Raw genomic sequence first — 26,664 nt, forward strand, 5'->3', positions numbered from 1 at the left:
TTTTCATGCTTCCAGCAAAAACTGAAGATCCATAATCAGTTAGGCCTAACTAATAATTTATTCTTCTCAACCTACTCTTTTCACATAATACCCCTGCTTTTTATCTTTCCTTTGTGAAGTGGAAGCACAGTAGCAATTGGAATTCTTGTCCAATCCTCGGTTAATTGCTGTAAGTTGCCTAGGCTACAGTATTTTTGTTGTTGTTGGAATAGCTCAGTTACAACTGTGGTGGGTAAATTTTGGTAAATATCAACCAAATCATATTATTGAATTAGGAATAAAGTGAATGCACCATTCGATGCCCTTTTTTATGCTGATTACGAATATAATAAGCATTTCTATTGGAAATGAATTTCAGCCCCCCCCCCCCTATATAGGCTATACCTAACCCTGACTTGGCATATATAGGGGGGGGGCTGAAATTCATTTCTGATAGAAATGCTTATTATATTTGTAATCTGCATAAAAAAGGGCATCAAATTGTGTATTCACTTTATTCCTAGCCTAACTCAATAATATGATTTGGTAAATATTTACCTAAATTTTTACCAAATCATATTATTGAGTTTCAAATAAAGTGAATATACCATTTGATGCCTTTTTTTATGCTGATTACAAATATAACAATCATTTCTTTTGGAAATTATTTGAAAAAAACTACGTTTTCTAAAGAGTTAAAGAGGCTGAGTTACAAGGTCGAACCTTAAAACGTACAGGGATTAGGAGGCACAGTTGGGGGGCTGCCGCCCCCCCCCAAACCCCCTGCTTTCGCAGCCTTTAAATAAAAAAAAAATTTAAACTGAAAGTAAGGAGCGACATTAAATCTTAAAACAAACAGAAATTATTCCGTATATGAAAGAGGCTGTGCCCTCCTCAACGCCTCGCTCTTTACGCTAAAGTTTTTATTGTTTAAAAAAAGAGTTGTGAGAAAGTCAAACTTTAGCGTAAAGAGCGAGGCGTTGAGGAGGGCACAGCCTCTTTCATATACGGAATAATTTCTGTTCGTTTTAAGATTTAATGTCGCTCCTTACTTTCAGTTTAAAAATTTTTTTTTTATTTAAAGGCTGCAAAAGCGGGGGTTTGGGGGCGGCAGCCCCCCAACTGTGCCTCCTAATCCCTGTACGTTTTAAGGTTCGACCTTGTAACTCAGCCTCTTTAACTCTTTAGAAAACGTAGTTTTTTTCAAATAATTTCTGCACGTTTTTGTACAGTTTATTACTTATTATTGCTTGACTAACTGTTAGCTGATTGTGTCAGGAGTTGAAGTTGGGGGGCTGCCGCCCCCAAACCCCCCGCTCTTGAACATTCTTGTGTTAAGGCTTTTAATTCCTGAATACTCAAATCACGTCGTACAGGGTGCCTCCTAATCCCTGTACGTTTTAAGGTTTGAACTTGTGACTCAGCCTCTTTAACAGCCCCCCAACTGTGCCTCCTAATCCCTGTACGTTTTAAGGATCGACCTTGTAACTCAGCCTCTTTAACTCTTTAGAAAACGTAGTTTTTTTCAAATAATACACATAAACAGGTTAGACATGCTTTGTTATGAAAATTTACGTGCAGATATTTTCATAACAAAGCATGTCTAAACTGTTTATCTTTATTATTTTAAAAAAAATAAGGTTTTTCTTAAATGTAAATTCGGGGGATAATTTTTTCGGTCTGAAAATATCAAAAGGCCCTAACAGGTCGAATTCTGCTTCGAATGAGTCCTCATTCAACCGGATCCGTTGCCAACTGTGGCCTGTAGGCGTGGCTAAGAAAAAAAAAAGAAATAATGATGAATTTTAAGTGCCTATATTTGGTTTTTTGAAAACAGGGAAGGAGTGATTGGATTGAGCTGAAATTTCGAGGATAAGCTCCTGGGCCCTAGGAAAGCTTAACCTCTAAATTTCAGACCAATCGGACAACGTTAAAGGGGGGCTGTGGTGGGAGGGTCCAAACTTCCGGCCCAGTTTACCCCATGAAGAGAAAGTCGGAGGAGGATGAAATTTTGCAAGTTTCTTAGTTTGAGCTTGGGCTACAAAATGCGATTACCGCCGTCTCTCTGCAACCTCTAGGACCTGAAATCGCTTAACTTTGTGGTGGGTCGCCTCTTTATAGAGGCACAAGTGTGCCTCCTTGATGAATTTTAGCCTCCCCCCTATATATGTCAATTCAGGATATATCTTTGCAAATATGGGGGTTAGGTTAGGATAGGGATGTAAATTTTTACCAAATTATATAGTCATAGCCTAGTATCCATATTCATTCCTGAAAGGAGCATTGGATTTGCAAAACAGGAAAAAAAAATACATTTCCAATTTTGATAATTCTGATTAGGGTAAAAGACCTCTTTTTGGGAAAGACCAGTTTTCTTTGGCATTTTGGAAAAATAGCAATGGGTTTTTGGACTGCCCCTTTTTTGCTACAGTATGACACAATGCAAGTGTAGACCCAATCATCTCTCACTAGTAGCCCCGAAGCCGCACCAAAAATTTGCGCCACTGATTCTATCGGTGGCGTCAATAATATGCTGCCATTTTTCTCTTTTTTTGATTATCAATATCAACCTCCGGACTTCAACCGTCATCCCAGCTAATCTGTTTCTTAAAAATAAATACTGTCATCTTGGGCTCGCCATGTATATTGGTTCATAGGAAGCAGAAGAAGAAATTTTTCTTGAAACAAAAATTCTAACTTCCACTTTAAAATTCTGTTCATTTTTTTTTCTGATTTTTTGGATGAAAAGAGGTAGGTAAAAGAGCATTAAGCAATTCAGGATGTTGTCATAGGTAGCGCAATCGAGATGTCTAAGTAAAGAACAATGTTGGCACAAAGTATTATTTATTTTATTTTTTTTCCATAGCAGGGCAATTCAATTGAAGGAGTTGTTGTAGAAACTTAAAAACGGGCTCATTCGATTGGAAATTGGAATAACTAGTGCCCTTTTTAATAGTCAAAAGTGATTGGAAGGCAGCTAACACCCCTTCTACGCCCACCCTTTCCCCAAACACATCCAATCAAAATTTTAAGATAGCCATTTTGATCAGAGTAACTGATTTCCAGAGAGAAAATTTGTTTTTTGAGGAGGTTACTCCCCCACAACCCTTAGGGCAAGGGTTTTGTAGTTATGCCCTGGAGGTATATAAGAACGATGTAGGCACAATGTATTATTTGTTATTTTTTTCTTTAGACCAGGGCATTTCATATCGAAGAAGTTGTCGTAGAAACTTCAAAAAGGGCTCATTCAATTAGAGATTGGAGTGGCTTGTGCCCTTTTTAATAGTCAAAAATGATTGGAAGGCAACTAACACCCCTTCCATGCCCACCATTTCCCCAAAGACATTCAATCAAAATTTTGAGATAGCCATTTTGTTTAACGTAGTTAAAATTTCTGGAAATTAGGTCTTAGAGGATGACAACCACCCTCACAGCCCTTAGAGTAAGGGTTGTAATTTATGCCCTGGGGGCATATATGGTGTTTATAGAAAGCGTTGTCGTAGAAACTCAAAAAAGGATCATTAGTTTGGAAATCGAAAAGCCTAGTGCCCTTTTCAATAATTGAAAGTGATTGTAAGGCTTGACATTTTTATAGTAGAGATCAATGTGGGTATAATGTATTATTTTTTTGTTGTTGTTGTTGTTTAGACCAGGGCACTTTGTATCAAAGAGTTCTCGTAGGTACTTCGAAAAGGGCTCATTAAATTAAAAATAAAAAGGGCTGATGTCCTTTTTTATAGTCGAAAGTGATCGGAGGAAAACTAATCCCACTCCCATGCCCACCCTCCCATTTGCCTTTATGTTTAAAAACTCAATGTTGCCTTAAGATTAAATCAAAATGTACTGTGTTTAATGCTAATTCCCAATAAGGCATCTCGGCAGTATCCCAAGAATGACTGAGGGTATTATGTTCAAACTTTCAGGGCTTCTTCTGCTCTTAAAATTTGACCAAATCAAAATAGCGTAAGTGTATCCAAGCTATCAAAGAAAGTAAACAAATTTGTTTGTGAATGTTATCAAGTTTTCCATTTCAGGTCAACTAGAGGAGGTATGAACTAAATTAAACACTATTATTTGTGTCCAGATTTTTATAAGGGTCTATGTTGTTAAATTTTGCTGAAAATTGTTTTCCAGCATACAAATAGCAGGCCAAACTATAAATTCTTAAAAAACGGAAAGATTTAAAGTATGATTTTCTTTTTTCCTGAAAAGACTATGTCAATATAAAATGAACAGAAATTAATTAAAAAAACTATTTCCAAAAAATAAGTTTTTTCAAAGAAAAGTAAAGAACTCCATTAAACCAAAAATGAGCAAAAATAAAATCAAATAATCTACCAAGTGTGAAACTACCACAAATCAGCATCGATAAATAAATGAAACCCAAAACAAACAGAAATTACAATAAATAACCAAGTCAAACTCAAAACGAGCAGAAATTAACATAAGTTGGGCTCAAAACCTCTGTGCCTTTACTGACAAAAATACAAATGAATATGCATTGTCAGTTTAATATACATATACTGATATTTAGTAATCAAAATGTTAATATTATTTGATTTATTAAAGTTATAAAAGTAAAAACATTTATATTTTTTCAGTAAAGCAAAAATTATGTTCTGGCCTTGGGAAGGCATAGGGGTTTTGAGCCCAACTTATGTTAATTTCTGCTTGTTTTGAGTTTGACTCAGTTATTGATTGTTATTTTTGTTTGTTTTGGGTTTCATTTATTTATTGATGCTGATTTGCGGTAGTTTCCTGCTTGGTAGATTATCTAGAGCTAGTATAGAAATATATCTATAGAAATGAATTACATTTTTTTGCACAGTTAGCAGAGCACACTGAAGTTGAAGTAGCCTTAAACTTTGACTTGAAACGTTATATATTGACCACTTCTTTCAGAAAAGCATTTCGGAGGGTTATTCCATGTTGATAAGAAAAGAGGTTAAAGGTGCAGTTTAATTCCTCCTGTAGTGTAGTGCGCAGGAGCCCTATGGTGAAGGTGCAGGTTTGTTCTCCCTTATAAAACAACTTATTTCAGCAGATACAAAGAAGAAGCCTATTTACGGCATTCTGTGGGACCCCAAGGTCCAGTACTAGTATCAGATCCCGCGAGTGGCAGTTTACACTCGTCAAGTTCTGGCTGTACTGGCCACATGTGCCCCAGCTAAACAGCTTTTTACCACAACAGGACTGATAGTGACTGCAAAAAGATCAATGGCTCCAGGCAGAGTGAACAAACTGACTTTTGTTACATCAATTGTAACTGAAGTGATGTAACTGCTGATTTAAAATTGTTGGTGTTGTTAAGCCATGGTATCTGATTTGTGTACAGTGTTTTTTCAATGTTGTTATTTGTTGTTTTTTTTTTCACTTCCTTTTCGTATGTATTGGATGAACAGGAGATGTTTGAACTTCAAACTTTGAAAGTTATACACACATTAGCCCAAATCATTAACAAGAAGGAAGTGACTAAACACGGGATTTTATAGGAACAATGAGATGTTAAACATAAACACAACATAGGTTTCCCTGGGTCTAGTGGCTAAAAATGAGAATTCTGCTTGGTGAACATTGAGAATTCCATGGTGAACATAAACACTTTCTGCGCTGCCCAAAAAATTCTTGTTTTGTCATATTGTTCTTGTATGTTTTTAGCCAACCATTTAAAAATCCTTACTAAAATCGAGGTTGAACGTGCTTGGTGAAGTTGAATTTTTATTATTATTTTTAATTAGAAAAATCAGCACGCCGTGGCGTGCCACCAGTCTAAAACCAGCAGCGCGCCGCCCAAAAAAATTTCAGCGAGCCTGGCTGCGCGCCGCCGCCGATACTTAATCACACATTCGCCGCCGTCATTTAGGCGTGGCGCGGCTTCGGGGACTACTCACTAGAGCCAGCCCAGTGGGAGTAATTTGTCATAATAAGTCCAATACATGGTCTCTGTTTTGATGAGCAAGTGAAATGAAAAAAATAAATATATTTAATATTTGTGATTTATAGAAAAAAAATTAAGAAATAAAAGTTAGATTTTTAGAATCATAAGACAATCAGCTTTCTATTAATATGTGAATAATACTGAAACAATAAAAAGATATTTTACATCAAAATAGGATAATTGGTATTTCCAAAAAGAGGTCTTTCTAGGTATGTCAATAAACTAATCTTTTTCAGTGAATGATATTAAATAATTTCAATAATAACCATGTTGTTGCATAGCTTGGATTTTTAGCTATTCATTGGCCTATACAAACCTTTTCAACTCTAATTTGATAACAAGATATGAAGTTTTAAGTTTTACATAATTTTGCTCAATTGGATACTGGTCTTTTACCCTATATAGTAGGAAAATTGTTCTTTTACATCATTAAATAAAAAAAAAAAAAGTTTTTTTCCACTGAAAATAAGGAGCAATATCAAACAGTTTGTGCTAATGAATTGTAAGGAAGGAGCAACTTTGCCCAATAGTAACCAAACACTAAAAAACATAATTATGATAACAATAGCTACATCAAAAGAATTGACTTTGTATTCTGATCCCAAATTTATAAAGCTCATTAAGTTTAATGTTACTCGTCAAAAGCTACAAGCCTGAGAAAATTTGCTTGATTTTTAACAAAAGGGTTTGCATAGATGTCTGCATCAATTCACAAAAAATTAAGAAGATGGCAGCATACAGTGTCCTTTTAAAAATCTAGGGGGCCTTATTTTTTTTCAATTTTCCCAATCAAGATACCAGGAAAAAAAAGATTTTTCAATGGAAACATCTTAGAAAAGGGAATGGATAATCAGCAAAAATAAACTAAAAACATATGGTACCAAACAGTTGAACTAAAAAAATTTAGAAATTATGCTATATATGAGGGGGACATCAACATTTGCCCTGCCACCCTTGAGAAAAAAAACATAGCATAGATCTGGTTCTGTTGTGAAGTAAGAATGGTTTTCTTAACAAGTTTCCTTCTCAAAACCCCCAATTTTAGGCTTATACCAAATGCTTCTTTTAGTCAAGCACTAGACTAATGCCCTCTTCATCAGTCAATCTCAGCTATTTTAGGCTACATAAAACAATATAAATCATATCCAGGTTTAGGAATCTAATATCAACTGATGAAATATGTGTTTGGTAAAATTCTACTTTAGCTACTTTTGGCTATTGTGGAAAGGGGTCAAGTTAGGAAAATGAAACTTTCAGGGATGGTTCTACAGGCTTTTAAGTTTGTCCCAGGAAGGTATTTCAAAGTACCTACATCCACTCCTTCTCTCTCTAGAGGGTTCTAACCTTTAAAAATATGTGTGAATAAAGTGAAACCTTGCAAAATAGATCTTCTGCTTAAATGAAGTACAACAAAATTGTTTTCAGCTTCACAACTTTGCTCAATTCCGATTTATAAGGTTTTAAAGATATGCAAATACATTTCCTAAATTTTGAAAAAAAAACATGTATATGTCTTATAATTCTACTCAAATAACAGGAATTGTATGTTAGGAACTAAAGGCAGAGAAAAAGGAACTTATAACTGAAAATTAAGGTAAAATGTTGTTTTGTCTAATTTTCAATAGGTAGCCTACCTTTCAGCAAATTTCAGGACCCTCTACAGGGAGGAGTGGAAGTAGGTACTTCAAAATACCTTCCTGGGCTATACTTTAGCCTGGAGACCCATCCCGGAAAGGATACATTTTTTGCAGATCATATTATTGACTTATGAATTAAGTAAACATACCACTCAAAGCCTTTTTTTATGCTCTTTCCAAATATGACATCCACCACATGGCTAATATGGGAATAAAGTTCATTTGTGATGCAAATGGATGTTATATTTAGATTGAGGAAGCAATTCTAGGAATATATTTGCACTTTAGGGGGGGGGGGGTATATAGTCTGTGAATATATAGGTTCTAAGAAATTCATGAATTTCTTAGAAAAACAAGGAAAGAAGTGAAGATAAAGGCTCTCTCTCTGCAAAATGTATTAACTAGGATTATTCTGCATATTATGGAGTAAGAATTGTTTTCTTAATAAACCCTTCAGTACTTGATCTTCTACTAGCAAAAGACCAAGAGTCTATAATATGCATCAAGCCCCTACTGCCATTTGGAGGTAGTGACCACATTGTCATAAGTTGCAGTTTTAGACTGTATCCTCAAAGACTAGAATTTACAAAACATGCGTAATCTGATTACAGTCTAATTTGTCAGGAACTGACTCAATGTGATTGGTCTTTCATTGAGAATACAGATGTGGAAGAGTCATGGACAACTATGAAAAGAATATTATTGAAGGCTATTGAAAATCACTCTTCTACAAAATGGAAAAGGAAACCAAAAACCCTCCCGTATATCACAAAAGAAATTAAAAAGGCTAGGAACAGGAAAAAGAAATACTGGAAGCTGTACACAAAGAATCAAAACCAGGTATCCAGAAATGCAAGGTCATACACTTTGGAGCAAACAACCCTCTCAGCCAGTATTTTATGGAATCCAATGGTGGTTCAAAACAGCCCCTTACAACCAGTCACTGCGAAAAAGATCTGGGAGTCGTGGTTGATAACAAGCTTAAATTCAACTTACACATGCAGTCTGCAGTAGCCAAAGCCAACCAAACTCTTGGTATAATAAAGAGAATGCTCTGCAGTAGATCTCCAGCAATGATTACTAAGCTCCTAAAGGGCCTGATCCAACCAAAATTAGAATTTGGGATGTCCATTGCCACGCCAGTTAACAAGCTTGACCAATCAATTCTGGAATCAGTGCAGTGGTGAGCAACAAAATGCATAAGGGGTTTTCAAAATTTGCCATATTCTACTAGACTCCAGAGGTTCAATATACCATCTTTCACATACCAACGTATGCGAGGGGATGTATTGATGACGTACAAATTGATTTGCAACCACAATATCATCCCTGACTTATTCCAGTTAGATAGTTTGTCAAGAACAAGAGGGTACCCCCTGAAACTCTACCAGAAACATACTAATACCAGGCTGCAAAACAAATTTTTCTCCAACCATGTGGTTGGCCTATGGAATTCCCTTAGCCAGAATGAAGTCATATCCCCTAATACCAAAGCCTTCAAGTTAGCTGTTGACAGAGATTGGTGCAGCAAGCCATGGTGCACAGTTTGGGATGCGCCCAATGAGCTGAGTCCCCATCATCATTGACCAGCGTCTACAGGATTTGTCCTTATCACTGGCAAGTGTGATTTAAGGTAATGTTTCCTTATGTCCAGCTGGACACTTTGGCTTAAAATATTGGTTGGCCAGTTGGCTAATTTGTATACATATACACTGTCAAATTAGCCATCTGGTGGTATCCCTTCCAAACATAATAATCATTTATGTCAGAAATGAATTTTACCCCCAACCCATATTTATACCAATTCAGGGTAAATATTTGCACATTAGGGGGGTGGGGGTAAATTTTATTTCTGATGTAAATGAGAAATAACATTGATCTTTCCCCCACCCCCCTAATGTGCAAATATATACCCTGACTTGGTACATATAGGGGTGTGGGTAATATTCATTTCTGACAAAAATGATTATTATATTTGGAAAGAGCATAAAAAAGGCATCAAGTGGTATGTTTACTTTATTTGTAAGTCAATAATATGATCTGCAAAAAATTTACCTCTGAAAGTTTCATTTTCCTAACTTAACCCCTTCCCAAGATAGCCAAAAGTAGCTAAAGTAGAATTTTACCATGTGTTTGTCTAAGCTTACATACAGCTCAAGTACTTTGTAGCCTGAATACTTTGAATTTTTTTTGCTTTTAAAAGGCTTAGTTAATAGGCAAAGGAGCAGAGCTAGGCTATTCCAAGGCTTGGTGGTAACCAGGGAAAAAATTAATTAAAGCTCTCCCCTCCCAACTCAAATAAGCAAAGACAAGGCAAATCCCTCCATTGTGGTTTGCCGTCCCCTCAGTGACACAGGCCTTTTTTCTTTTGGATCATGGCTGACCAGTGAAAGTTGGTCAGACCTTTATAATTCTAATAACCTTGATGACAAAATTTTGATTTTTCACAAAAAACTAATTGATTCCTACTCATTATGTTTCCCCCCCCCCAAAAAAAATCAGAAAATGCTCCAGTGATAAACCTTACCTAAACAATCACATAAGAATGTTAATCCGCACGAAAATAAGCTTATTTAACAGGGGTAACTTAGCTGAAGCAAATAAGTTAAGAAAGGAATTAAAAAGTCAAATTAGAAAAGCTGCCCGAGCCTACTATAAAAATAAAATTAAGTACTTGTGCCATGATAAACCAAAGAACTGGTACTCTGAAATTAAAAAACTTACCGGCAAGAATCAAGAACAACTAAATTTTAATATGAATGAACCTCCAAAGACCACAGCTAATGACCTCAATAAGTTTCTGGCTTCTATTATTCAGAATCTCCCATCACTAGCTTACGCATTTCCGGATTTTCCTGATCCTTTTTCACTCCCACATATTTCTCCACTTATGTTGTAAAAAAAATTGAAAAACTAAACAATCAAGCATTTGCCCTTTAGATATTCCTGTTCCTCTGATTAAAGCTTTCAGTGATTACCTCTCAAAACCCCTATCCACCCTGTTTAATGAAATTACCAAATCTGGACAGTTCCTTCAATATTGGAACCAAGGCTTTATTACCCCAATCAAAAAGAAAAACGGGAAGCCTAGCTTTGATGGCATTCGTCCTATTACCCTCACCTCAATTTTTTCAAAATTGTTTGAAAGTTTTCTCGCAGACTGACTTAAGATGTAAGTCCTCCCCCTCATTGATCTTAGACAGTTTGGTAATATCAAATCCGCGTCAACCTCTCATTACCTCATGCGTCTTGTTGATTCCATGGGTAAAGTAGTTGAAAAACCTAACACTCGACTGAATCTGATTCCTGTTTTTCTTCAAAAAGCTTTTGATTTGATTAACCACAATTTACTCATAGATAAACTTATAAAGGAATTCCACATTGAAACTTTCCTTGTTAAGCTTGTTGCCTCTTTTCTCTTTAATAGATCTCAAGCAGTTAAATATCTAAATTGTTTCTCAGATCATCTCCCCAAATTTTAATGGCATTCCTCTGGGTACTATTTTAAGCCTTCTCTTTTTTTCTCTCATGATTAACAGCTTTTCAACACTTTATGACAATAGGTGGAAATTTGTCGATGACTTGACAGTTTTAGAGATATGTCATAAAAACATGGTTAGCAACCCAATGGGCATACTCCAAGATATTGCCTGTGAGGCCTCTTCCCTTGACATGACAGTTAACCCTTCTAGATCCGCAATAGTCTCAGTAAGTTTCCTTAAATCTCCTCCTCTTTTTCTTGCTCCTATTCCTCCTGAAACCTCTGTCACATCTTTTAAACTCCTTGGCGTTACAATTTCTTCCAATTTGAAATGGGATGCCTATATAAATAATATCCTACGACAAGCAAACTCCTCGCTTTCCCTCCTTAAACTTTTAAATAAATTCAGTTGCCCCCAATCACATTTACTACAAGTTTACATTTCTTTTGTGCGTCCCATATTAAAGTATGCTTCTCCTGTGTTGCACCCTGGCCTCTCGAATAAAGCAACATAAAAAATTGAAAATGTCCAAAAGAGAGCTCTAAGAATTATTTTAAAAGAGGGCAAGATACCATATTTGCATTTGTTAAATATTTCAAAACTAGAGACCCTCGAGAGACGAAGAAATAATTTGTGCCTCCGGTTTGCAAAAAATGCCATAACAAACCCTCGGACGGCAAGTATTTTCCCCAAACGTCACTCCCCATCCAGATTACGGCCGCCTCGACCTGTTTCTGAGCCCGTCCCTGTTTTGTCCCCCATTCGCTGCGTTACTTCGAGATACGAAAGAACTTTTGTCCCCTTTATTACAGAAAAAATGAATAAAATGTCCCAATAGTTTCTTTTTTTCCTCTTTTTTGTCCTCCCCCCCCCCTTCTTGACCAGTTTTTATTTTTTTAACTCTTTTATTGACTTAATGTAGTTGGATTATTGACACTTTCTTGGTGTCCCTTTTAATTTATATGCATTTATGTCTTGCTCTTTTTTTTGTGTATATTCGCTTATTTCCCCCCCCCCCCTCCCCCTTCCTTTTTTTTATGTCCGTTCTAATTCTTTTTTCCGATTCGTATTTGTGTAAGTTTAGTTTGACCAATTTTATCTTTTTAACTTTTAATTGACTTTTTACGGCTTTAATTATTGAATGTTAAATGATTTTTCTATTTCGTTGTTGTTTTTTGCATTTTTGCCAGTTTTAGTGCAACCATTTATAATGTTGACTCCGAAGTCCGAATTCGGCCCTTTGTGGGCTTGTGATAGTGATCTTTTTTAAATAAATATCTTACCTAAATCAAAGGGAAAATGTTCTCAAAGTGGGAAACTCCCAAGCCACAGTCCCAATGGCACCTTACCCTGCTTTGAACAGCTCAGCATGAGATGCATGCATCTCCCAATATTAGACTAGTCTTAAATAACTGTGTGAGACTGCCATTGTGAGGTTACCTAACCTCCCTTAGCTCAGACTAAACTAGGCTACATGGTAAATTTTTACCAAATCATATTATTGAGTTAGGAATAAAGTGAACACACCATTTGATGCCTTTTTTATGCTGATTACAAATGTAATAATCATTTCTATCGGAAATGAGTTTCACCTCCCCCCCCCCTAGGTAAATTTTTACCAAATCATATTATTGAGTTTCAAATAAAATGAATATACCATTCAATGCCCTTTTTTATGCTGATTACAAATATAGCAATCATTTCTATTAGAAATGAATTTTAGATCCCCCCCCCCTATATATATATATCGATTCAGGATATATATTTGCAAATATGGGGGTTAGGTTAGGGGGGGGGGCTGAAATTAGACTTTATTTGAAATATTGTCAAAGAATTTTTAAAGAACCTAATTTCTAGCTGTTGTTTCAGCAAACCTGTTCTTGTCTTTTTTGGTTGTCATCTTTATCTTGAAAGTTCATGAAAATAATTAGTATGCACATAAACCCCAGTGGTCATCAAAATGGGTACGGGTTCATATTTCCACTATGGCTGCATTTTATATTGCCAATTTGCATTATACTCTTGATTCTAAATTTAATACACAAAATTTAGATTTAGCCTTGCCATGAATAGTGCAACAAGAGTCATAAGGTATCTATATATTAAGAAGGTTATACCCAAATTACAGAGAACAGATCCCACATTGTCTTATCATAGGCTGTGCAATAGTGCTGCCTAAGTGAAGAGCAATATAGGTACATTGTTGTGTTTTATATTATTAAATTAAATATTAAAAATAAAAATGGTTCTAACATGGAGTAATGACATAAGTATTACTTTTGTTGCAACTGATTTAATTAATTTTAAGTGTCACTGTGTTATTAGACATACACTACCATGGATTTCTAAAAATACATTATTGTGTCTTCGTTAAAAAATGGCAAATTGTTGCCTCTCTTCATTATTGTGAAATGGTGCCCCTGGAAATTCTCAAAATTATTAGCAGGGGGACTGCCTAATAAACCTTTTAACCTTTTTTAAAAGTACTTAAAAACTTTAGTGTGAGGGGAGGACATCCTCCCTCATATAAGGAATAATTTTTGTTTGTTTTAAGTTCTAATGTTGCTCCTTGCCTTTGGTAGAAAGAAACTTCCTATTTTAATTTAATTGTTCAAAGAAAGACTTCTACTCATGGCTGTCCCCTGCTTAGAGTCTTTTTACTTAAATGTTAAAATTAAGTGACATCACTGAGGGTTTTGCTACAGCACTTCTTTACTGATGTTTCGGATCATGTTTACTGATGAATAGAGTATCTCTATGAGTCAGTTGATATTTCTTGAAAAAAAAAATATCAATACCATTACAACTATTTCAGCAAATGTACCTGTCATGTTAGATATGTGTGCTACTGTGTTCATAGACGAGAGTAAAAGAAAAGATGTAAATGGTAGCATACATGCACAGTTTAAACTGGAGGAAAGGGAGGAGGGGTGGGATTTATAAGAAATTGGCAGATGCATTGATGGGATCAGCCACCAAAAGGTTTATTTTATGGCCCCAATTTGTCAAGGGTCAATTTAACTTTAAGCAGAATCTTTGGAAGAATTCTTCTTCTCCTCTACAGAGGTGCAAGCATGAATGAATTTTAAGAGGAGAGCAGAAAAGAGGGTTCCGGCTAGGAAAGGATAATAATATGATTAGAATGGAGTGTAGCTAAACCCAAGTCCACAAGTACAAAAAAAAAAGATATTTATAGGTTAAATACAATCTATGTTTGAATATTAGTGTAAAACGTGTTATATAATATTGAAGTCTATTTTTAGCAACTACAATGGGTAAATCCAAGAATACTCAAGAACCCCCTGTTGAGCCACCTGTAGCTGCAGAAGAGGATTATTCAGTTGAGAAGATAGTTGACAGAAGAATAATGGCTGGCAAGGTTGAATATTTACTCAAATGGAAGGGGTAGGTTTCCAGACTGATAGTATGGATTGATTGTTTACTTGTTATTAGTTGTTATCTTATTTTAAGGGGTATGACCTAGTTCTCTTGAGTTCTTGTAATTACATTTGGAATTTTTTAGTTTATTCTTTATTAGTCTTGATCAGTCAGCAATTTCAAGTGCTTCCAGAAGTTGCTTTTTACAGAAGTAAAATATAAAAAAAAACAAGCTTTTATTCAGAAACCAAAGAGCAAATGTAAAATGTGTGGAAATTAGTCTAAGGTACCATACTAGTGACTAGCCAGCTACCATTTCATTGACACTGTCTTATTGGCATTTTTATCATCAGTTGTCCAGAGTTTTTTTCTTAGGGTTTTTAGTAATGTCTGGTTAATGGTTTGATGAAAATTGGTTTAGAATTGGCACCTTATTTATGTCAAATCTAAAACAACCAGAAATGTTGTATTATTGACATAGGCCTAGTGTTACTGACTGATGATCTCCATGGACTTCAAAAAACAGTTGGGGTTGTTGGCTCTGGCCTCAATAATATTGTCCGCCAAGTCACTTCCATAAAAACTGAGTTTCTTGTTTTGATTTTCTTCATTCCTCTCATCCAAATTGACCCTGTAATCCTGTTTGGTTTCCTCTGAATCCTAATACTAAGTGATGTTAAATGCAGTCAGTGAAAGTGAATTCTCATAGAAGTAAAAATAGAAAACCTAACATCATTTGTTGGACTCTATAGTTATGTTATTTTAGTTTTGGACCTCATTAATGCAACATTAGCAGTATACTATTCTTTAAGTATGTTGTTTACTTACCTTATTTGGATTTCGGAGTTCTATTTTGCTTCATTAGCCACAGATATGTAATCAACAGGCTGAATAGTCCTTAAGTAATTACTTTGGTGAAAATTTAATGGCATTTTGGGCATTAGTTAATGACATTAGGCAGGGATCTATTGTCTCCCCTCCTTAGTACAGTAATAGTTTTGTTGAGCTAAAGCAGGTTTTGTTACAGAGATGTTTCTGTCATGGAATAGATTTTTCTCCCCTAAATTATGCTGATGATATCCTGAATTCCAGCAGATTGTTTTCTTGTCTTGAGGAAAATGTCTCTCAACTGTCAAATACTTGTTATAAGATTGGTCTTTTGTTTAATGAAAGTAAAAGATAAATGTTTGTGTTTGCCCCATTTTCTCAACAGCCTTCTGCTGCTTCTGTTCAGCCTGATAATCAAGATTGTATTGCTTCTAGCAATCTTACTTACATGAGCCTTCTGTTTGCATGAAATCTCAGATTGACTTGTTTGGCTCTTGTCCAGCATTTCTCAATAAATTCGAGCGTATTTACCAACTCCTTGTTGGCAGTAAGTTTTTGCTTAACTGTTTTTCAGTTCCACGCTTTTGTAGTATTTCTGTTAACCCGCACATTCTGTTGTTGTCTCTCTCATTGCTTGTTTTACTGGAAGGGGATAAAAGAGCTATCTGTTCTTATTATTATCTTAGTACTGGACATGATCTTCTTTTACTTGGTTGCTTGCTACCACAGCAACCTGGATCCTTTATGTATAATCTCTTACTAGGTTGATAGCTACTGCTGCAACCCGGATTACAAGCAGGAAAAAGTCTATGCCTTTTATTGATTGGAATAGTAAGAGAAGACCTGGCTACAACCTACGATTATGATGTTATTGATCAATCTTGTACATGAAAATGTAGTTTTTTGTACAAATTGATTTTATTTTAAAAACTTTTTTTTTTAGATTACAAAAGGCACTAGACAGAGCAATTATCCTTAAAAGGAGCCATTGAACAGTTCTCTATGATGTTCCAGTGCCCGGCTAGCCGTGGAGGAAGAAAAAGAAAAAAAAACAATGCCATATATGCAAAATATTGTAGTTCAAGCAACTTATCAAGCTTATCCTCATTATTCAAGCCAAGGGATTGCATGTTTTGATCTGCCACTATTTTCAGGAGTTAGGGGCTATTACATTTTTTAGTATTGGACGTGATTATCTCTTACTAGGTTGCTAGCTACTGCTGCAACCCAGATATGTATTGTAAGTATTTTCTTAATCTCCCAGCTTGGGCCAGAAATTTCAGAGTAACAGCAAAATATGTAGCCACTCATATTGAGAAACAGAATCAAAATTCAGAAGTTTGCTTGATCTGTACCATGACATTTTCATGTTATTTTCTTGAAGTGAAATCTATTTATTTTATTTCAGTCAATTTGTTTGAGGTATTTCTCTTTTTTTTATTATGTATCTTTTAGAAATATACACATTTCATTGTTTTTTTCTTTGTGATTATTCTATGTTGTTTAAAAACAGTAAATAAATCTCATCCATTCATTCATTACTTGTAGCTACATTTCTTAGAGAAATTGTCGAGTTTCATTACATTTCCCAGCGAAAATTTATTAATAAGATTTTGAAAGCTGCTTAGTATGAGAACAAGATTTGTTTAAAATGGCTTTTGTTGGCTGTACGCTGTGTAATTCAAAGTCGTATTTAGTATTACATATAACACCAAATACAAGACAACAATAAGCAACATGAAATATTATTTATTCCTTAGCCCAGTCAAACTTAACCTTAATGTAGTTGATGGTTAAGTAGAACGAAAAATTGGCCAACAGGGAAAGAAAGGAAATGGGGAACACAAAAAAAAACAACATTTATGTTTTTCTTTTTTTAGCCTTCTCCAGCAAGAATGCGCAATTTCATTGCGAGTCTGGTAATGGGCAAAGACTGGGGATGTTTTGGGGTCCCAAAACTAGAGTTGACAGAATTTAAGCATGCTCAGTTGACTTTGGTGTGTTTTTTTTTTTTTTTAAACTCAAAAGGGGATGGGGAATCACGTATTCCGACCATCATTGGGAAATATTAAGTAACGGAAGTAATTCAATAGATTTTACTCTTGTTGAGTATACTCGTTAAAGAACACTTCTAAGTCAATTTTTATTGTTACTAAATATGATGGATTATGTGTAAAATTTACAGCTAAGGAATGACAATGATGGGTCTTAGAGCAAATATTTTTTACCTTTTTTTTCTTTGGAGTCTAGATATCAGATTTATTGTGTGTTTTATGTAGGTATGGAGATGAAGACAATACTTGGGAGCCAGTTGAGAATCTAGATTGCCCCGAACTCATCAGTCAATATGAAGAAAATCGAAAGAAAAAAGAGGAACTGCCTGTAAAAGAAACTTCCAGGAAAAGGAAATCCACTGCTGTTGAGAAAGACGAAGAAAAAAAGAAACCTAAAAAGGTACTGGAAGAAAACGGAAAGCCGAGAGGGTTTGATCGAGGCCTCGAAGCTGAGAAGGTGGTTGGTGCCACCGATTCTTCTGGAGAGGTAAATCTAGTTTGTCTTCTTTTTTTAAGCTCTTTTTCTGAGTTTATTTAGTTTACTCATATTTTTTTTTTCATAGAAACTAAATTGCAAAAGCGATTTATTGTAGCTTTGATAATAATAACTGTTATTATTTTGTGTTGTAACATTATTGCTACTACCACAGATGCACACAAATCTAATAAGACTGCATCTTCCTTATGGGGGATGCAGTAGTAAAGACTTAGAAATTAAAATAGCCACAGTTCAGGTTTTTTTCGCAAATGATTCAAATTCAGAGGAACTGGGAAATAAATCCGTGATCTAAGATAAGAATACTGAAAGCCACGTTTACGACAGTTGTTAATGTCTAAAACGATACCATAGAAACCGAACCTGAAACTTGGGCACTTTGAATGGTTGAGGAAGATAATATTAAATGATTTGTAAAGGAAATATCTAATTAATAGGCTACAGGAGAAAAATAAGATCCCGAAAACTTTGCACGAGGAAGATAAACATGAAGTTTCTTGTGAAGCCAAATTGTTAACTTGATTTTTATTACTATATACTAATGTCAAAGAACTTGATCTGAACCCTTACTTAGATACGGTTAGAAGTATCCTCTATCCAAAAACATATCCAAATTTTTCTTCAGATAATCGATAGGCTACAACAGGCACATGTGTAGGATTTTGTTTTGGAGAGGGGGAATTTTAAGGATGGATATACGCGATAAAAAATAAAGAAGAACACATAAATTAAAGCATTAATGAAATGCAAGCAAGCTCAGGCTAAATTGTGAAAAATTTGATATTTTGAGTGGAGTACAGCCTTCCTCTGGCTTTATTACTTGCTTTGGGACCGCGTTGAAACATCTGCAAAGACTAAGCTGGGGATTTGCGATGCTATGGTACTTTGTTTCCTTTTTTATGGGTGGAAAACAGAGTCCCTAAATCTGTTAATGAAAGACTACTTGGCATTTCTCGCACAAACACCAGAGGTACAACCAAAGAATTGGTATATGCGACCTAATATCTAGTCTACAGCTCAGGAATGTCAAACTGTCCTCAAATTTTGACAGTGGTTAAACTGGCATCATTTAATCGCATTCTCAAATACCCTAATAGCCAGATCTCTAAGAAGTGCCTTAAATGGCAGTCTATCTGGAAGACTAGCCGGTGAACAGAAAATCGTTAGACTTGGAAAAATCAAAGAAGATTCGAAATTAATAGGTAGTTTTTGGAAATACGGATGCTGTTGGAGCAAATAATGATATATCAGCTCACAGAAAGGGTGGGGGAATTTATTTTTCTGAAATTGGTCAAAAAGAACTCTCAATATCACCAGGAAAAATTTGAAATACGAGCATAGAAGTATATGCTGTCTGATTTTGAACTTCAAATAATAAGAAATCTGAATATATTTCGACTTCACGTCCAGAAGCCTTTTATCAACGGAAAAAAATTAATTAACTTGCCCCTAATTAAATTATTGGGAATCGGTTTTAATCTCTATTCCCCTTCATCTCTATTGATATTAATACCCCCATAAGATAATTTTCTTTTAATTTCTATTTCTCAGAAACTGTCTAAAACTCCACCAGAAGTCTATTTTTTGTTTAAATGAATAAATTGGAAAATTCAAGTTATGATCATAGATGGGTAGTCCCCGAAGCCGCGCCGAAAATTCGACGGCGGTGGACGCAATTATGCTTAGTGGCGGCACACCGGAAAAATTTTCAGTGGCGCGCCTCCGAAAATTGATCAGCTGCGTGCTGTCAATTGATCGGCATTTAATCTATTTTTAGAATTTTTTGCTTGTTTTTTAAAAGTTCTAAAACTAAATTGGTATCTGTTCTTTTCCGGATTACTTCTAAGCAAGAGTTCTTGGGGTCCACATTTCCTTTTCAACTTCGTTACCATGACTGAATCTCGAACAAAATAAGGACAATCTTAAGTTCTCTCAAATATTGTTTTAATCCAAATGATCGACAGTCGAATTTAAATTCTAAAGCTTAAATTAAAACAAATTTATATGCATCATATCTGGTGCAAGAAACCTCACGGGGATCTGATGTATATGTCTTACTCCGTGTCTGGATTTTCTAGACTTGCAACCTACATTCCACTTCTTTGATACCCTATACTTATTTTGCAATTCCTAGATGTCTCTTCCCTTCATTACAAAACTCGGAAAAAAAACAATGATTATGTCCACTTTACAGTTGTTTTTTCTTCAATGGCTTCGCAACGAGAACTAAAGGTGAAGGTAGAGTACTGCATTGTACTTTACAGTTCCTACCGGCGGTGCTGATCTCCTTTTCTTGGCCACTTCAGCCAGGAAGTGCAGTAGGATGTTGAGGGCCAGCCATCCTTTGCTTTCACACATCTGTTCGCTTTACCTTCCCTAGATTTCTTCAGGTACCCATTTAGAACTGGTTTGATTCTGGCTAGCATACAAAATCACGCCACTGACCCCTGTTCCAAACTTAATAACCAGAACAAATCCAGGATTTAAACTCTTCTCCTCACGCACAAAGGATTTTAAGTCTAGCGTGCTGATTTTGACCCGACTTTGGCAGAAAATTATAAGCTTGCTAATTGGCTGTGGGCTTCTGAAAAGCTATGTGAATATCGTCCTAGTTTTAGAGGTCACATGGTGCAATGTTTGCCTCTAAACATTAAGCTTCACAGTCGACACAAAATAGAGGGACGGTTATCCACTAATGCATTATTGAACGCGAGTTTTAGGACAGTTGGGAAAGTCAGTGGATTCCCTTTCTTGGGGAAGGGGTTCCGGAAACTCTCAAATTGGCAGTTTTTAGGGCCAAATTCGCGTGAGCGGTTCTTCCATCAATATGGAGACCTTTTAACTTTTAGCATTTCTTCAGCTGGAGGAGTGTATTTAAACTATGCATGTGATTAGGCTGTATAATGGAATTTTACTTCCCAACTATTATAAAGTATTCATAGTGAAGTAAAAGATTATATTTACATTATATTATTCGGTGGCTTTTATGTAAATCTGTTTATTTTGATAAGATGCTATTTAGTTACTTTTTTTTTTGCCCTGGTTCAGTGGGTTCCAGCACTATATGATACGGGGGATTCTCCAGAAATAATATTTTTCCAGTGAATCCCCTTAATTAAGATTCAATTAAGATTGATTAAAATTAAAATGATTTTGATTGCCCATTCAGGGGGGGGGGGTATCATACCCCTCAACTTCCTCTGAGTTTTAGTTAAAATACATTGATAATAGAGAATACTCGGTTCGGTGAAGTATCGGAATCAGACTACATTTTGACACCGTCCCCTCCATGCTTTAGTACTAGCCAGTACTAAATTCGTCCTCATGGAAAATAGAACGCTCTGTACATATACTCTCTACTTCATTTCCGAATACAATCTGTAGAACTAACCAATTTATGTATAATCGTCCTTAATCGTTTTCTATCTACCACAAAACATTCAGAAAAAATATGTATAATATGCGGGCGTTTTTTTTGGGGGGGGGGGAGGGGGTAAGCTAAGTTGAGTTGCGTAGCCATTGTTGCATACGTATTGGTTGGTAGGCGCAGAACAGGGTTTACTAAAGTATTGCCAGAGTGTAATAAAAATAAAATTACGCCCTCCAAAGACTGGCTCAAAGAATCCCCCCGCCGTACTAAGTGAAATATACATTCCGATGATTTTTTTTACGTTTAATCTCTTTTTTTGTATCAACATTAAGTGATTAAGAGAGAAGCCAGGCGCAACTTAAGTCGTTTTAAAAAACTAGAAAATCACCCCTGATAAAAAGCGAAAAATCTCAATTCAGTTTAAGGTATGTTGTCCCTTCAATTGTCAACACAGTATTATGTCTATATATATTTTCGATTATTTATTCTATACCTGTGAATGAACAAATAATTAGTGTGTTCACAAGTAATTTATAGATATCGTGTTCAACAGTGTGTTCACGTTTTTGTTATATATTTGTTTGATCTTACTGTTTTCAGTTGATCTTCATTCCTCGCTTTTTTTTTGCTTTTTTTTGCATTTACGATGGTCAATAGAAAAATAAAGCATTATTTTAGCGAGTGAGCGCATTCCCCCAACCCTGCTGACTATTGACCTTGGCATTGTTTCGATCGCTTCGGTCTCCAGCAGCTGCGGTCGCTTTTTTTTCAGCTGTGCGACTTTAAATGTGTGATACAATGAGGGATCCTGTCGGGTGTAGCATTCGTTGTTTCATAAGGTTTTTTATGCAAAAAAAAAAAAGCGGTGACCAATAGGAATCTACAGATAAATCTTTGAGGTGCATGGCAATGCGATGAACAAAGCGTCAGTTGGTTCATCATGGTTAATGGTGGACTGGCGAATAAGGACGATGAGAAACGTTAGTGCCAGCCTTCTGTCGTGACCGGTGAGCTCAAAGCAAGAACTGAAAGGAAAACTAAATAGGATATGTTCACAATGCACAAGTCACTCATTCTTCCCTAGAAGTTCTATATGTGGGTTGTGTTAATCTGTATGATTAACTTTTTTATGAGAAAAGGTGTGTTGTGTGCTCCTCAAATGTCGTCAAAAGAACACAGATACATACAAATGGGAGAATAATTTTTCTCAGCCACTATCATAAGAATGTAGAAGAACTTTTGGATCTCATTATTGCTGGTGATGGAGTGTGAATCTAGCATATGATTCTAGTAACAAAGCACCAATCACTGAATGGCATTATTCACATTTCCTTCCCCTGAATAAATTTTGAGCACCAGCTACGGTGTTTTAAGAACATAAGGGTGTATTGCTTATGGACTACACACTGAGAGGTGATACAATAAATGCAGAATCCTTCTGTCAGATGTTACATCGGTATCGCCACTATAAGGATTTATTTAAGGTGAATCATCATCTACAAGAGCGCGCATCCTCACTCGGCTGTATTGACGAAACACTTGCTGCACCAGTTTAATTGGGACGATTTTGACCATCCTCCCTGCACTTCAGATTTAGCACTCAGTTGCTTTCACTTATTCTGGAAGTTGAACGAATTTTAGCGTTGAAACCGCTTTGGCGGTGATGATACCCTTAAAGTCGTTAATGACTGGCTCAATATCTTGGCAGCAGCTGTGTATGCAGAAGGAAAACATTTTACATGAAAAACGTGCTGAAAGTTTTTATAAGTGCTTACGTTTTATGGTGACTATGTAGAAAAGTAATCTAAGCATCAAATAGAATGGAATGGAAGTTTTACTTTTTTATATAAGTTATTACGTTCTTTGCAAAAAAGTTCTTAACTTTCTGAACGACCCTCGTATGCGTCTTTTTTTTTTTTTTGAATTATGTGTTGAAGTCTTTACGTTATTGTTTATGGCTAAACGACTGAGCTTTACTCTATTTTTGACACTCCTTCGAGCTATTTGGAATGTAGTTTACTGATAGTTTGGAACAAGTTATATTTTATTCTTTTAATGTGAGTAGATTCTAACCTTTCTCTTAGAAATGTTCTTTGTGAAGATATGGGTAATAATTTTAGTTGATGTTTTTGATGAAATGGAGAGGTTGCGATGAAGCCGACTTAGTTCCCGCACGAATGGCCAATTTAAAATGTCCTCAAGTGATCATACAATTTTATGAGGAGAGATTGAAGTGGGATACGCAAACCGAGGAAGGGGATGGAATTACGCAGGGCGCCTGACACATCATGTGACTGGTAAATATTAACTTCCATCGTTTCCCTTATTCGTCGCGGCATTTTATTTTCTCTTGCTTCATTTTAATAGTTGTTTTTTATTTAACCAAGTTCTGACAAAAGAAGAGAAATTTTACCAGGTAGAAATGACTTAGCAACGTCACTGTTTGAATTCCGGTCTGATTATAAGCTAAATTTGCTAAATCCCAATAGTAAATTCATCATTCCTGTGAATATTTATCTAAAAAAAAGAATATCAAAAGGTACATTTTTGCTGGTCAGAAGAAGGTTTTGATTCTAATTTCAACCAAATGTACAACGCATATTTGGTATCAGAGCCTTGTTTATCTGGTTAAATGAAATTTGGCAACGACAGTGAAATTCAGGCCGTCTCTGAATCTAGCTTTAGTGGATGGAAGGTCTCTATGAAAAAAAAACGTAAAAATCATTGTCAAGACAGCTTTAGTAAGAGAATGAAAGCCAATTCAAACAGGTACATTTTGAAGAGGCTGAATAAAGAGAAAGTGAAAAAAATTGACAAAAACGGGAAGTTAGTAAAACCTGGACTGAATATTCTTTATTAGAAAGTATGTATATTGCTCAGTCTCTGGTTAAAATTAATAAAAAAGTACCTATATTATATCTAGTATAAATTCAAGGGCGATCTAGATTGAATCAGTACAAACGAATTAGTTTTAAATTGTCATCGCAAAATATTTAAATCTTTTGTCTCTGGTCATAATAGGTGCTTCAATTTACTGATTTTGGAAACCACTCCCAAGGTGAAATTGCACAGAAAAGATCTCACTTCTATAAAAAAAAAATACAAAGAGATTTAACTTATAGATTAGAAGTATATAAATAAATATGATCGACTAAACAAATCAGTCTACCTAAACGGCCCATATATGTTACTTCCTTTTATCTTCTATACGTCCATTTTCTTAAAATTTCATGCTAATTGAAATTCACTGTGATAAACACTAGATTCATGTAAAATGAAATTCACGATTTAAATAAAATTTTGAGACATATAAATTTTGGTAATCGTGTCGTCAAGTAATTTAGGCAAAATTAATCTTAATCTGATTTCACTCGAACTATTATTAATTAACTTGAACCATTTTTAAATATTTACTGTAGAAACGGATTGCCAAATTCAACGAAAAAAAGAGTAAAATGATTTTACTAGTGGAAGATAAATCCAAAAAGAAGGAACTGCTTCCTATTTTGATTACAAATGTATGCACAACATGAGTGTGTAACCTTCACCAATTTTTACGAAAATACGAAGTTTTCAATGCAAAATTACCTATTGCAGTTGTGTTTGTATATGTCCTGATGTAAGGGTCCTTAGGAGCAGTTTATTGGCAGTTCAGGCTATTAATAAGCTTTCCCTTAAATGCTCAAACTGACCAAATTTTAAAAGAAAACACCCCATCCTATTGACCCATGAGCAAGCAGCGGGCAAATCCGCAGTTCAATTTCTAACAGCCATCACAAGAACCTGTGCTGAATGGCAGGCAGTTAGCATGCACCTGGATCCATAAAGATGCTTGTAAAATTATCAAGAATTAAATATATCTTCAGATATAATAATAGAGAATGATGTTTATTTTGATAAGATTTCAAAAATTTCAAATTTCTCAATTTTCTCCCCCCCCCCCCAAAAAAAGTACGAAAAAAATCTCAGAAGTTGAAATAGCAAGTGTTAAGAAGTCTGTTGGCTTTTTTCTCAGAGGAATATCCTTTTGGGGGGGGGGGGCATGGAAAAATCTTTATGTATTAAGAAGAAGCATGGTGTCTTTTTCTCAGAGGACTAAGAAACGCTGATACAGAACAAAGTAAAGAATTGACATTACCACTCCTTTAACATCAGAGTGCAAAAAAATCTGTCAAGTTCTAAAGAAAAAAATATCTAGCCGTTATAGGTGTTGCTCAGTGAGGTCGTGATCTGCGTGGAATTTAGGCGTGTATTCAGATGAAAGGGTTGGATATACGTAGCGCTTTGAAGCTAAAAATGACGTTAATCAATTCTGGCTTATTTTCCGTCTACTTTTGGTTTACGAATTTACTGTAAATTGATGCATAGTTTTTGTGATTTTACTTTGAGTTATTTAGGTTTGTGAACTTAACTGATAAAATCTACTATGGTGGATTTGTGGTAATGCTAGTTATAAATTTTTAAGGTCATCCAATTTCACTTGAAATATTTCAGATCGTCTGGCAAAACTAATTTTACTCAAATAATGAAAATTGGTAGGCAAATGACGCTGGGATTTCACATCTATCTTTAATTGCTAGCCCATACGTCATAATGGTTCGCCAACTGCTTTCAAATATTCTATATGCGCCTTAGAGAATAGAATCCATTACAAGCATTATACCCTGGCACTATAGCTCTGTTTTCACCGTTAACAATAATACGATTTTGCCTACAACTACCTTGAGCTTGAAAAACCCAAACCTTTTTGTCCTAATTAGGGACTGTCTCTCGTAGAAGGTGTAACCAGCGGAAAAAGACCCACTAGAGAATCCGTTCTCACTCTGTCACTCCGTTCTCACAAGAAAATTATTACATGCACTGTTTTTTCGACTTGCGACGATATACTATGTAAATAGTTTAGATTCTGTGTACATAATGTTGCACGAAGAAAGATTTCAACATGAAAATATGACTGGCTCCCAGAAAGCCAGTCATCACCCTGCAGTCATATATACATGATTTTTACTAGTGTTCCTGTTAAAGACTTTCTCATCTTTTAAACCACAATGTAGATTATCGCATATATTAACAGATTTGTCTCATAATCAGTATATAAAGGGTATAAAACAACAATATGGTATTCAGAACTAGTAGTAAATGCTTTTGCGCTTTGTTATCTTAAAGTTGGCTTGTACTATACTATTCGTGTATATTTTTGCTCGTTTTACTTCTCCTTATTCTCTCTCTCTCTCTCTCTCTCTCTCTCTCTATCTCTCTCTATCTCTCTCTCCATCTCTCTCTCTTTCTATATATCTCTCTCTCTCTATCTCTCTCTCTCTCTTCTCGTCCGAACGCTTGTTTGATTGCTTTCTCACTTACTCAGTCGCCACTGATATACTTCATTCTTCTTTTTTTTTCAGAATCTTTGTGGATGAGAACGTCTTGCATTCCAAGTGTTTCTTGTCTTCTCTATAATTGATTTTTAGTGTCATTTTGTGCATTCTTAAAAAAAGATAAGAA

General features: G+C 35.4%; 1 protein-coding gene across 2 annotated transcripts; it reads left to right on the forward strand.

The window, feature by feature from the left end:
* On the forward strand, positions 1–26,664 carry LOC148952272 (chromobox protein homolog 1-like). 2 transcript variants are annotated; one of them, XM_089089706.1, is made up of 5 exons: positions 1–38; positions 14,300–14,441; positions 17,522–17,783; positions 23,283–23,459; positions 26,565–26,664. In XM_089089706.1, exons 2-4 carry the CDS (start codon positions 14,308–14,310, stop codon positions 23,442–23,444), a joined length of 558 nt encoding a protein of 185 aa, XP_088945832.1. In that variant the 5' UTR covers positions 1–38; positions 14,300–14,307; the 3' UTR covers positions 23,445–23,459; positions 26,565–26,664. The 2 variants fall into 2 exon arrangements, with proteins under 2 accessions (XP_088945832.1, XP_088945831.1); XM_089089705.1 differs by having other exon boundaries at positions 4–169.

Source organism: Artemia sp. Qi Xiang Cuo, chromosome 5, assembly GCF_049724085.1.
Source record: "Artemia sp. Qi Xiang Cuo chromosome 5, ASM4972408v1, whole genome shotgun sequence".
Classification (NCBI taxonomy): Eukaryota; Metazoa; Arthropoda; class Branchiopoda; order Anostraca; family Artemiidae; genus Artemia; species Artemia sp. Qi Xiang Cuo.